This window comes from Myxine glutinosa, chromosome 1, assembly GCF_964187855.1.
Source record: "Myxine glutinosa chromosome 1, kmMyxGlut1.1, whole genome shotgun sequence".
Taxonomy (NCBI): domain Eukaryota; kingdom Metazoa; phylum Chordata; class Myxini; order Myxiniformes; family Myxinidae; genus Myxine; species Myxine glutinosa.
In genome coordinates this window covers 27379981-27393177 of record NC_136261.1, presented here as the reverse complement: position 1 = coordinate 27393177, position 13197 = coordinate 27379981, and the positions used below count along the sequence as shown (strand labels likewise).

At 47.7% G+C, this 13197-nt stretch overlaps 1 protein-coding gene across 2 annotated transcripts in view; it reads right to left on the bottom strand.

Moving 5' to 3' along the window:
* Positions 1-352: 352 nt before the first annotated feature.
* The window catches only part of WDR18 (WD repeat domain 18), a 77647-nt gene continuing 64802 nt past the window's right edge, over positions 353-13197 (bottom strand). The window contains exons 9-11 of one of the 2 annotated variants that reach the window (XM_068108817.2): positions 9378-9567; positions 1056-1121; positions 353-902 (exon numbers count right to left, since the gene is read on the bottom strand). In XM_068108817.2, the coding sequence (XP_067964918.2) occupies positions 1069-1121; positions 9378-9567 (243 nt within the window). In that variant the 3' untranslated portion in view covers positions 353-902; positions 1056-1068. The remainder of the gene's footprint in view (positions 903-1055; positions 1122-9377; positions 9568-13197) is intronic. The other variant, XM_068108827.2, reaches the window with a different exon arrangement.

Below are 13197 nucleotides of genomic sequence, written 5' to 3'. Positions count from 1 at the left end.
TACTCCGCACATCCGTCGAACCATTCGCATTTCCACCCTTTCCAACCTTCGTTGCTGCTCTACGTTCATTACCCATGTCTCGCTCCCATAAATCATAACACTTCTCACACATGCAGCATACACCTTTCCCTTCAGCTTCAACGACACTCCCCTCATCAGCACGCCACTCAATTCCCGAAACTTCTTCCATGCACATCTCACTCGAGCAACCGTTGCCGAGTCTGATCCACCTGTTTATCTGGACTGTATAATAAATACGCATGTATACATATACGCATGTACACGCATGGACTGTATAATAAAATAAAAACAATACGCATGTATAATAAATATAAATCAAAGAGAAAAACACTGAGCAATGAAATAGTATTTATAATAAAGCAAATTGCAAGTTGATGTGATAACGGCAAAAGAGGCAAAAATGGAAACCTGAATGAATCACCATCGTCATATTTTGGACAAATTGCAGAACAGCAATATAAACTATTGAACAAATCTTTCAAGTTTAGAAGCAAAGGCCATATTTTTTTGCATTGTGGCCACGCTTTTGTTACGTCACTTCGTTCATTTACTCGCATGACCATGACGCTTCCTGAAGGTCCACAGAGTGCAAAGACTATCGAGGCTTTCATAAAACAAATGTACTCGTTGGCCCATTGCACCTAAAAAACAGGAAGTTATGAATTGGTGCCTCGGCGACAGACTAGATGGAGAAGAGGCAACAACAACTTTGACGATGGACATCTAATAGGTGCCCCCATTAAGGCAGGTACTCAAACTATCTACAGAAGCTTCTTCAACTCGTTGGCAGAAAAGTGGTAGAGATCCGAGTTTATCCTTCGAAGCCGAGTCAACTCCGCAGTCATGTTTTCCCGCTGCACTTCTTCAGATATCCCATCACCCTGAGAGAGAAAAGAAACCGTCGTGCCATGTGACAACCCGAGCACACCGTCAAACTCGAACCCGGAGTGCGATAAGGAGAATAAAGACAAGTCAAATCTGAAACCTTGAAAACTTCTCATCTAGAAAATGTCAAAAACATCTTCCATAATTACCTTGTGGATTGCGTCATGAATAACCGTGGTCCAGCTCTTTACATGGTCCAGGTAGCCAGGTGGTGGCTGCGAAGGGGAAAGGAAGTGAAGGTGGGGGGAGACTGATTATTTATCAACCATTACAGTCACCATATAAATGTGTGCTTAATTTATGGAAGATATATGGAGACAGCTGGGTAATTGTGGGTCTGGATGGTCAAAAGTTTCCCGACGTCCCATAATGTGCACCAATGTGTAGCCATCTTGCAGAAACCATTGTTTTTAGTCGAGATTGCGGTTCGGGCGGACTGCGGACCTATAAACATTTCGAAGCATCAATTACGAACACTGCTTACCGTGTCACCATTACGTACAAATTCAGTGCTCCCTCAAGACAAACCGAGACCGGATTTACTTCACAGGCAATTTCTGCTTGCGCAGTTTCTTTTGTCTCGGCGAATGTGAAAACCAAACATTGGAAAACATGGAAGTCTAATGTGAGCCCGATTCCGGCTGCTCTTCACCCATGTATCTAACTGCCCACATGCTGTACACCAACTTCTCACATCATCTCCCTTAATTGCAGAACGAGTCACAATGCTTGCGCTTTGAAGCAATCTTAGAAAACACACTCACACCATTTGTGCTGAGCATGCATTTTGAGGATACTTATGGCAGGAAACGATTTTTTTTTAAAGCAAAGTTAAGACTCATGGAAGATAGAGAACACTGAACGTATTAGGACGCAACACAACGGAATAAAAGGAACCGTAGAAAAAGGTGGGGGGAGGTGGTGGCACCAACAGCAGGGTTGAAGGATAAAACAGAGGGAGACTTGGACAAATAAGGGATGTGGGGAAGAATCAGGGGTAGGGAAGGACACATGGTGTGGACAAGATGGATACAGAAGAAAATTCTCAGGAAGGAAAAAAATTGGAAATTTGAAAGGTGGACTTGGGGGTCGAGTGTCAATAGGGGTAGAACAGATCATGGTTTTGGATGGAGGACGATCTGAGATTAGTCAGGTTCACTATGTTTTTTCGTTCAAAAATTTTGGAGATTAGCAAAACTATACATTTTTGGAATATTCAGAGCATGAGGAATCCAAAAATTTATGTTGGCATTTGCGTAGACACCTTTGCGAAAATGACACTCAGGACAGTGATGAAGATCTGTAAAAGCATATTTCTGAATGGTATAGACCTAGTAGATCATGTGTATAGGACTTATAGTTCAATCTGATTCTAACAAGGCTGCTTTCTTGCTTTATAAACCCATACCTATAACTTCAAAGGACTTGCAATATCATGTATTATGTAATACAGTTATATCACAAATATAAAGACAATGGTTTTCAATTACCTTTGTTTGTCGCTTTTCTATAACCCTGAGCACTATTTTGAGGCCTTTATTGGATTCCTTGACCCAGAAAACAAAGGATGAGCATATTTAATTAAGTTTCTAGGTTGACGAGAAGCCGAGATAGCGCAAAATATGTATTTTATGGTGGCCATTTTGAAAATCCAAAATGGCGGCCATGCAGGTGTTTGTGCAGATGCCAACATTGATTTTCGGATTCTCCATGCTCTGATGATTCCAAAAATGTACAGGTTTGCTAATCTCCCAAAATTTTGAACGAAATTATATTGTTAACATAGTGAACCTGACTATCTTCATCACTGTCCTAAGTATCATTTTCGCAAAGGTGCCTACGCAAAATGCCAAAATTTATTTTTTGGATTCGTCGTGCTCTGAATATTCCAAAAATTTATAGTTTTGCTAATCTCCAAAAACTTTGAACGAAATTATATTTGTTAACATAGTGAACCTGACGAGATGGTGGTGAACAGCTGTCTTGAAGATCTGGAGGTAAAAAAAGACATTGAGGAGAATGTGGAAGTTGATTCCACAGGCAGGAAAAAAAGAGGAACGAATGAGTGGAGGTGAGCATTGATTTTGGGAGTTTCTTTCTGGGAGATGCGGGAACCGTATTGGTGTTAGGTAGATGGAAATCTGAGTGTAGTTTGGAAGAGCATGAAAGTAGATTTAACACGAGAATGGCTCTCGGTCGGACGCAGACCTCCGCCAAGCTGAACAGTTTACATTTTGTATCCCACCGATAGGCCGGATCTGCATCCAGACCGGAACCAAAATTTAATGGGCTTGTTCTTGTCACCTACCCAACTCATCCACCTAGTTTCTTCTGAATCCATCCATAACTGTTTAAAATACCATGCCATATATAAATTTATGACCTTATCTCTCAAAGGTGAAGAATCGCTTTAAAAACTCTAGTATCCAAATCTGGATCTGCACCAAAATCTAATCATTTCGTCCTTTTAGCGCACCCGTGTGCACCAAATTTCGTCCGAATCCTTCCAGAACTTGATATCCTGCTGACAGACAAACAGGAGTGACAACATAACCTCCGTCCACCTTCGGTGGTGGAGGTAATAACAAGGTGGTGTTCAAGCACTTGGAACACCTTGAGTAAATAATGGGACAGACAAACAGTTTCAATAAAGCAAATTAAAAAAGAGGGAAAGCTAGGGAGACATGAGCAAACAGGTTTAAATTGCACAAGCGAGTAAAGAAAGGTTTTCACATGCACTACATGGCCAAAAGTATGTGGACACCCGAACATCACACCCGCATGTGCTCGTCGAAAATCTCATTCCAAAATCATGGCCATTAATATGGAGATGGTCCCCCCCCCCCCCCCCCCACAACCCCCCCAATCCCCTTTGCTGCTATAACAGCCTCCACTCTTCTGGGAAAGCTTTCCACAAGATGTTGGAACATTGCAGTGGGGATTTGCTTCCATTCAGCCACAAGAGCATGAGTGAGGTCGGGCACTGATGTTGGGCGATTAGGCCTGGCTCAGTCGGCGTTTCAATTCATCCTAGAGGTGTTTGATTGGGTAGAGGTCAGGGCTCTGTGTAGGCCAGTCAAGTTCTTCCACACCGATCTCGCCAAACCATTTCTGTATGGACTTCGCTTTGTGCACGGGGGCATTGTCATGCTGAACCAGGAAAGGGCCTTCCCCAAACTGTTGCCACAAAGTTGGAAGCACACAATCGTCGAGAATGTCATTGTATACTGTAGCGTTCTTAAAGATTTTCCTTCACTGGAACGAAGGGGCCCAGCCAAAACTGTGAAAAACAGCCCCAGACCATTATTCCTCCTCCACCAAACGTTACAGTTGGCACGATGCATTCGGGCAGGTGGCGTTCTCCTGGCAGCCGTCAAACCCAGATTTGTCCGCCGGACTGCCAGATGGTTGAATCATGATTCATCACTCCAGAGAACGGGTTTCCACTGCTCCAGAGTCCAATGGGCGGCAAGCTTTACACCACTCCAGCCGACGCTTGGCATTGCACATGGTGATCTTAGGCTTACGTGCGGCTGCTCGGCCATGGAAACCGATTTCATGAAACTCCCGACGAACAGTTGTTGTGCTGACGTTGCTTCCAGAGGAAGTTTGGAACTCGGAAGTGAGTGTTGAAATCGAAGACAGAATTTTTACGCACTTCAGCACTCGGCGGTCCCGTTCTGTGAGCTTGTGTGACCGACCACTTCGCGGCTGAGGCGTTGTTGCTCCAAGACGTTTCCACTTCACAACTAGATGGTATTCATGGAATACTTACCCTGCGCAGTCAACTTGTTGCGAGCCAACTCTTCTGTTTTTGAAAAAAATAAAATAATAATTGATCCAATATGGCTGCCAGACCACGTGAGCGATGACATCATAATTTTATATTCGCTAATATAATTGTTGCATAGATCACATCCCATACATTTCAAACTGATCAGACCAAGTGTTGTCCCTGTCGAATTATGATGCCATAATTATGGCACCAATGACGTCATCGTTAACAACACCAATTCCCCATATGGAGTTCTTTACAATGAGCAATGTTTCAATTTTTTCCATGCAACGGTTTTGGAGATTATAGAGGTGCAACATTTTTCGGTTTTTCTAAGATGGCACCTGTACCACATGACCTATGATGTCATGATTATCATCAACATTTCTTCAGGAGGAGGGGCTCCTATGGTGAAAATTTGGTGCCCATCAGACCAACAGGTGCTGAGAAAAATAATTCACAATGATCGGATAAGTGTTGTACTTGTCGAATTATGACGTCATAACGAAGGCACCGATGACAATGATTGACATATCTTATTCTCCAAGGGCAGTACTTGACAATGAGCCATGTTTCAATTTTTTCCATGGAGCGGTTTCGGAGATATAGAGGTGCAACGTTTTTCGATTTTTTCCAAGATGGCGTCTGTTCCACATGACCGATGACGTAATAATTATCATTTAAAAATTCTACAGGAGGAGTGATTTGGAGTGATTGGTGATTTCAGAATTTTCAGTGAGGTGTGATTTCAGAATTTTGGCACATATTCTGAAAATTTAGTGTTCATCAGGCTAACAGTTGCTGAGGAATTTTTTTTTCATACTGATCAGATCAAGCGTTGTACTTGTCGAATTATGACGTCATAATGTAGGCACCGATGACATCACCATCAACATATCTTATTCCCCATGATGAGTACTTGACAATGAGCCACGTTTCATCAATTTTTTCCATTGAGCGGTTTGGGAGATATGGAGGTGTAACGTTTTTCCAAGATGGCGTCCGTACCACATTACCTATGATGTCATAATTATGAATAAAAAAAATTACACAGGCAGAGGCACTTCGATGATAACATTTAGTGTCAATCGGACCAACGGCTGCCGAGAAAATGAATTTTTAAAATGCAGACATGTACAGCACACGGCACACGTACGCACAAGAATGCTTAACCACGCTTTTCGCTTCACGAGCGCAGGGTAATAACTGCACTTACAGTTGACTGGGGCAGCTCTAACAGGGCAGAAATTTGATGAACTGACTTGTTGGAAAGGTGGCATCCCATGACGGTGCAACGTTGAAAGTTACTGAGCTCTTCAGTATGGCCCGTTCTCCTGCCAATGTTTGTCAATGGAGATTGCATGGCTGTGTGCTTGATTATATATACCTGTCAGCAATGGGTGTGGCTGAAACGGCCAAATCCACTAATTAGAAGGGGTGTCCGCATACTTTTGGCCATATGGTGCATATAAATGCTGGGGAGACACACAGGTATGAATAATAAAGCAGGAAGGTGAAATGAAACCACAAATACGACAGGGGTGGGGAAGGGGAGACATTTGTCAAAATAACAAGCGTTACGCCTAGGTCCCCCGTCGTTGAAGTGATGTGAGTTGACAGTGGAAGACGCAAGGTGGCCGTCTTGGATTTTGACGTGGCGACCCAATTTTCAATAGCGTTCTTCCTTATGCCGAGATACACCCACACAGCAGATTAGAAGTTGGTACGTCGCTTATTTTTCAAGATAATCCGCTCACAAGGTTCAGACATGTATATGGTGGCGGCCATCTTGGATTTTGACGTGGCGACCCAATTTTCAACAGCCTTCTTCCTTATGCCTAGATACACCCACACACTAGATTAGAAGTTGGTACTTCGCTTATTTCTCAAGATATTCTGCTCACAAGGTTCAGACATACATGGCGTCAGACATACATGGCGGTCGCCATCTTGGATTTTGACGTGGGTTGCACCCACACACCAAATTCGAATGCGGTCCTTCCCTTACGCACGCATGCATGCACGTACGCACGCACGCACACCCAAACCATAGTCCCCCTTTCGCTCTGCGGTGCGACGGGGGACAATAAGTGATGAACCATAGGCATTGACCTGAATGGGAATTGGATTTCACTGGATTAGGGAAAAATCAAGATCTCCAACCTGGAGGGTAATTGGGATTGTAGTCTCCGCTGCTTTGCATGCAAGCTTCCTGGAAAATGAAAAGGTGTGGGATCTCCGAAAGAAAAGGAAAGAACAGTCAATACATCCAAGCAGCAGCTGAAGCCGGTTTCGAAAAGTCCTCTATCGAGGAGAATATTTGCCTTCAGGAGGAGTTCAAGGAACTAACAAATTGTCAGCGTGTTATGACAGGAATTGACTGAAGAACCCTCCAGGTGGTATGTAATAATAAAGCAGGTAGGTGAAATGAAACCACAAATACGACAGGGGTGGGGAAAGGGAGACATTTGTCAAAATAACAAGCGTTACGCCTCGGTCCCCCATCGTTGAAGTGATGTGAGTTGACAGTGGAAGACGCAAGGTGGCCATCTTGGATTTTGACGTGGTGACCCAATTTTCAATAGCGTTCTTCCTTATGCCTGGATACACCCAGACACCAGATTAGAAGTTGGTACTTCGCTTATTTTTCAAGATATTCCGCTCACAAGGTTCAGACATACATGGGGGCGGCCATCTTGGATTTTGACGTAGCGACCCAATTTTCAATAGCGTTCTTCCTTATGCGTAGATACACACACACCAGATTAGAAGTTAGTAGCTCGCTTATTTTTCAAGATATTTCGCTCACAAGGTTCAGACATGTATATGGTGGCGGCCATCTTGGGTTTTGACGTGGCGACTCAATTTTCAATAGCGTTCTTCGTTATGCCTAGATACACCCACACACCAGATTAGAAGTTGGTACTTCGCTTATTTCTCAAGATATTCTGCTCACAAGGTTCAGACATACATGGCGGCGGCCATCTTGGATTTTGACGCGGGTTTCACCCACACACCAAATTCGAATGCGGTCCTTCCCTTACGCATGCACGCACGCACGCACGGACGGACGGACGGACACACGGAGGGAGGGGAAAACCATAGTCCCCCTTTCGCTCCGCGGTGCGACAGGGGACAATAAGTGGTGAACCATAGGCATTGACCTGAATGGGAATTGGCTTTCACTGGGTTAGGGAAAAATCAAGATCTCCAACCTGGAGGGTAATTGGGATTGTAGTCTTCGCTGCTTTGCATGCAAGCTTCCTGGAAAATGAAAAGGTGTGGGATCTCCGAAAGAAAAGGAAAGAACAGTCAAATACATCTAAGCAGCAGCTGAAGCCGGTTTTGAAAAGTCCTCTATCAAGGAGAATATTTGCCTTCAGGAGGAGTTCAAGGAACTGACAAATTATCAGCGTGTTATGACAGGAAATGACTGAAGAACCCTCCAGGTGGTACGTTCACAGAAGCAATGTGGATTTATCCCCCACACAGAAAATGTTGTATTGCAGGGTCCACCATTCTGCCTGGGCACGGGGCTTTCACCGGAAAAGAGGAGGGTGGGGGGGGGGGGAGGACATCAGCCAGGGGAAATGTGTAGAGGAAAGCATGGACAAGAACTGCATGCCGTTCGTGCGAGGGGAATAAATTACTTAGAGAGGAGTGAAGTCAACTACGGAAATCATTTGCAGAGAGAACGGCGAAAGGAGCAGACTGCTGGACCATGTGCAGAAGAAGCAGAGAAAACGTCCGAAGAGATTGCCCTAACCGCTCGTTCGGGCCTGTAAACAAATTCATACACATCGCTCAAAATAGAGGCAAAGTAATTTGAAACAGAGCTGACACCGGTAAGGTAGTTTACGTGTGTGCAACGGCTGAATCATTTCAAGGTTCAAGTTGAAGTTGCCATGGTCGTAACCTAGACTGGATATAGAACAGTCCGTGATTGCATCCTTTGAAGGCCTCAAACCCTATAGTGGCCATGGCAAAAAACCTCATTGATCCCCAATGTCAGGGCGTTTTTCCTTGGGGGCAACTTGCGCTGCAAAGCAACGAAGTTCCACATTATTGTGGCTGCGCAGTCGCCATGATGATACGGTTTAAACAATAGTAGGCTTGCTGTTACATATAGAAGATGTATTTATGTGTTACTGTATGATGTATTTATGTGTTACTGTATGATGTATTTATGTATTTCAGCATATGTATTTCAGCATATGTATTTATGTATGTAACATATGTATTTATGTATGTAACATATGTATTTATGTATGTAACATATGTATTTATGTATGTAACATATGTATTTATGTATTTCAGCATATGTATTTATGTATGTAACATATGTATTTATGTTACATGTGTTAGATGTATTTATGTGTTACTGTACGATGTATTTATGTATTTCAGCATATGTATTTATGTATGTAACATATGTATTTATGTATGCAACATATGTATTTAAGTTACATGTTAGATGTATTTATGTGTTACTGTATGATGTATTTATGTATTTCAGCATATGTATTTATGTATGTAACATATGTATTTATGTTACATGTGTAAGATGTATTTATGTGTTACTGTATGATGTATTTATGTATTTCAGCATATGTATTTATGTATGTAACATTTGTATTTGTTACATGTGTTAGATGTATTTATGTTGAAGTATTTATGTTGAACGTTGAAGATTTACCTTCCAACAGGACAATAACCCCAAGCATACAGCCAAAGCAACACAGGAATGCCTTCAGAACAAGACATGAAAGTCCTTGAGTGGCCCAGCCAAAACCCAGACTTGAATCCCATTGAAAATCTGTGGAAAGACTTGAAGATTGCTGTTCACCGACACTCCCCATCCAACTTGACAGAACGTTAGAGTAAATCTACAAGGAAAAATGGGAGAAACACCCAAAATCCAGATGTGCAAAGCTGGTACAGACATACCTAAGACTCAAAGCTTTAATCGCTACCAAAGGCGCTTATATGAGGTATTGACTCAGGGGGTTGAATACTTATGTAAATTAGATATTTCTGTATTTCAGTTTTTATCGTTTTGTAAAAATGCAAATAAAAAAATCCATTTTGACATTAATAAGGTATTATGTGTAAATCAGTGACAAAAAATCTAAATTAATCCATTTTAAATTCAGGCAGTAACACAACAAAATGTGAAAAAAAATTCAAGGGGTGTGAATACTTTCTGAAGGCAATGTATACCTGAGTTTAACCCCTCCGTACATCCTGGGGAAAAACGTCCACATTCCTGGGGGAATTAACCCGTAATTCTGGGGGAATTAACCCGTCCATAATTCTGGGGGATTAACACGTCCATAAGTCTGGGGGATTAACCCATCCTTCAAAACAGGTTCTTCGCTAGCGAAATTAATTTCTGGAGCATTGACATTTTGGAAAGTATTTGCAGTCAAGCGCTAAATAATATGTCAAATGTCATATTTCTTCTTTTTTTTTTCTTTTTTTTTTTTAAATATATACTGAATCGAGGCTCGTGAAAGAGCTGACAACCGCGAGGGAAAGACAGCACAGGGGGACCGCGAGGGAAAGACAGCACAGGGGGACCGCGAGGGAAAGACAGCACAGGGGGACCGCGAGGGAAAGACAGCACAAGGGGACCGCGAGGGAAAGACAGCACAGGGGGACCGCGAGGGAAAGACAGCACAGGGGGACCACGAGGGAAAGACAGCACAGGGGGACCGTGAGGGAAAGACAGCACAGGGGGACCGTGAGGGAAAGACAGCACAGGGGGACCGCGAGGGAAAGACAGCACAGGGGGACCGCGAGGGAAAGACAGCACAGGGGGACCGCGAGGGAAAGACAGGACAGGGGGACCGCGAGGGAAAGACAGCACAGGGGGACCGCGAGGGAAAGACAGCACAGGGGGACCACGAGGGAAAGACAGCACAGGGGGACCGTGAGGGAAAGACAGCACAGGGGGACCGCGAGGGAAAGACAGCACAGGGGGACCACGAGGGAAAGACAGCACAGGGGGACCGTGAGGGAAAGACAGCACAGGGGGACCGCGAGGGAAAGACAGCACAGGGGGACCGCGAGGGAAAGACAGCACAGGGGGACCGCGAGGGAAAGACAGCACAGGGGGACCGCGAGGGAAAGACAGCACAGGGGGACCGCGAGGGAAAGACAGCACAGGGGGACCGCGAGGGAAAGACAGCACAGGGGGACCGCGAGGGAAAGACAGCACAGGGGGACCGCGAGGGAAAGACAGCACAGGGGGACCGCGAGGGAAAGACAGCACAGGGGGACCGCGAGGGAAAGACAGCACAGGGGGACCGCGAGGGAAAGACAGCACAGGGGGACCGCGAGGGAAAGACAGCACAGGGGGACCGCGAGGGAAAGACAGCACAGGGGGACCGCGAGGGAAAGACAGCACAGGGGGACCGCGAGGGAAAGACAGCACAGGGGGACCGTGAGGGAAAGACAGCACAGGGGGACCGCGAGGGAAAGACAGCACAGGGGGACCGCGAGGGAAAGACAGCACAGGGGGACCGCGAGGGAAAGACAGCACAGGGGGACCGTGAGGGAAAGACAGCACAGGGGGACCGTGAGGGAAAGACAGCACAGGGGGACCGTGAGGGAAAGACAGCACAGGGGGACCGCGAGGGAAAGACAGCACAGGGGGACCGTGAGGGAAAGACAGCACAGGGGGACCGCGAGGGAAAGACAGTACAGGGGGACCGCGAGGGAAAGACAGGACAGGGGGACCGCGAGGGAAAGACAGCACAGGGGGACCGCGAGGGAAAGACAGCACAGGGGGACCGCGAGGGAAAGACAGCACAGGGGGACCGCGAGGGAAAGACAGCACAGGGGGACCGCGAGGGAAAGACAGCACAGGGGGACCGCGAGGGAAAGACAGTACAGGGGGACCGCGAGGGAAAGACAGCACAGGGGGACCGCGAGGGAAAGACAGCACAGGGGGACCGCGAGGGAAAGACAGCACAGGGGGGCCGCGAGGGAAAGACAGCACAGGGGGACCGCGAGGGAAAGACAGCACAGGGGGACCGCGAGGGAAAGACAGCACAGGGGGACCGCGAGGGAAAGACAGCACAGGGGGACCGAGAGGGAAAGACAGCACAGGGGGACCGTGAGGGAAAGACAGCACAGGGGGACCGCGAGGGAAAGACAGCACAGGGGGACCGCGAGGGAAAGACAGCACAGGGGGACCGCGAGGGAAAGACAGCACAGGGGGACCGCGAGGGAAAGACAGCACAGGGGGACCGTGAGGGAAAGACAGCACAGGGGGACCGTGAGGGAAAGACAGCACAGGGGGACCGTGAGGGAAAGACAGCACAGGGGGACCGCGAGGGAAAGACAGCACAGGGGGACCGTGAGGGAAAGACAGCACAGGGGGACCGTGAGGGAAAGACAGCACAGGGGGACCGTGAGGGAAAGACAGCACAGGGGGACCGTGAGGGAAAGACAGCACAGGGGGACCGCGAGGGAAAGACAGCACAGGGGGACCGTGAGGGAAAGACAGCACAGGGGGACCGCGAGGGAAAGACAGTACAGGGGGACCGCGAGGGAAAGACAGGACAGGGGGACCGCGAGGGAAAGACAGCACAGGGGGACCGCGAGGGAAAGACAGCACAGGGGGACCGCGAGGGAAAGACAGCACAGGGGGACCGCGAGGGAAAGACAGCACAGGGGGACCGCGAGGGAAAGACAGCACAGGGGGACCACGAGGGAAAGACAGCACAGGGGGACCGTGAGGGAAAGACAGCACAGGGGGACCGCGAGGGAAAGACAGCACAGGGGGACCGCGAGGGAAAGACAGCACAGGGGGACCGCGAGGGAAAGACAGCACAGGGGGGCCGCGAGGGAAAGACAGCACAGGGGGACCGCGAGGGAAAGACAGTACAGGGGGACCGCGAGGGAAAGACAGGACAGGGGGACCGCGAGGGAAAGACAGCACAGGGGGACCGCGAGGGAAAGACAGCACAGGGGGACCGCGAGGGAAAGACAGCACAGGGGGACCGCGAGGGAAAGACAGCACAGGGGGACCGTGAGGGAAAGACAGCACAGGGGGACCGCGAGGGAAAGACAGCACAGGGGGACCACGAGGGAAAGACAGCACAGGGGGACCGTGAGGGAAAGACAGCACAGGGGGACCGCGAGGGAAAGACAGCACAGGGGGACCGCGAGGGAAAGACAGCACAGGGGGACCGTGAGGGAAAGACAGCACAGGGGGACCGTGAGGGAAAGACAGCACAGGGGGACCGCGAGGGAAAGACAGTACAGGGGGACCGCGAGGGAAAGACAGTACAGGGGGACCGCGAGGGAAAGACAGCACAGGGGGACCGCGAGGGAAAGACAGCACAGGGGGGCCGCGAGGGAAAGACAGCACAGGGGGACCGCGAGGGAAAGACAGCACAGGGGGACCGCGAGGGAAAGACAGCACAGGGGGACCGCGAGGGAAAGACAGCACAGGGGGACCGAGAGGGAAAGACAGCACAGGGGGACCGTGAGGGAAAGACAGCACA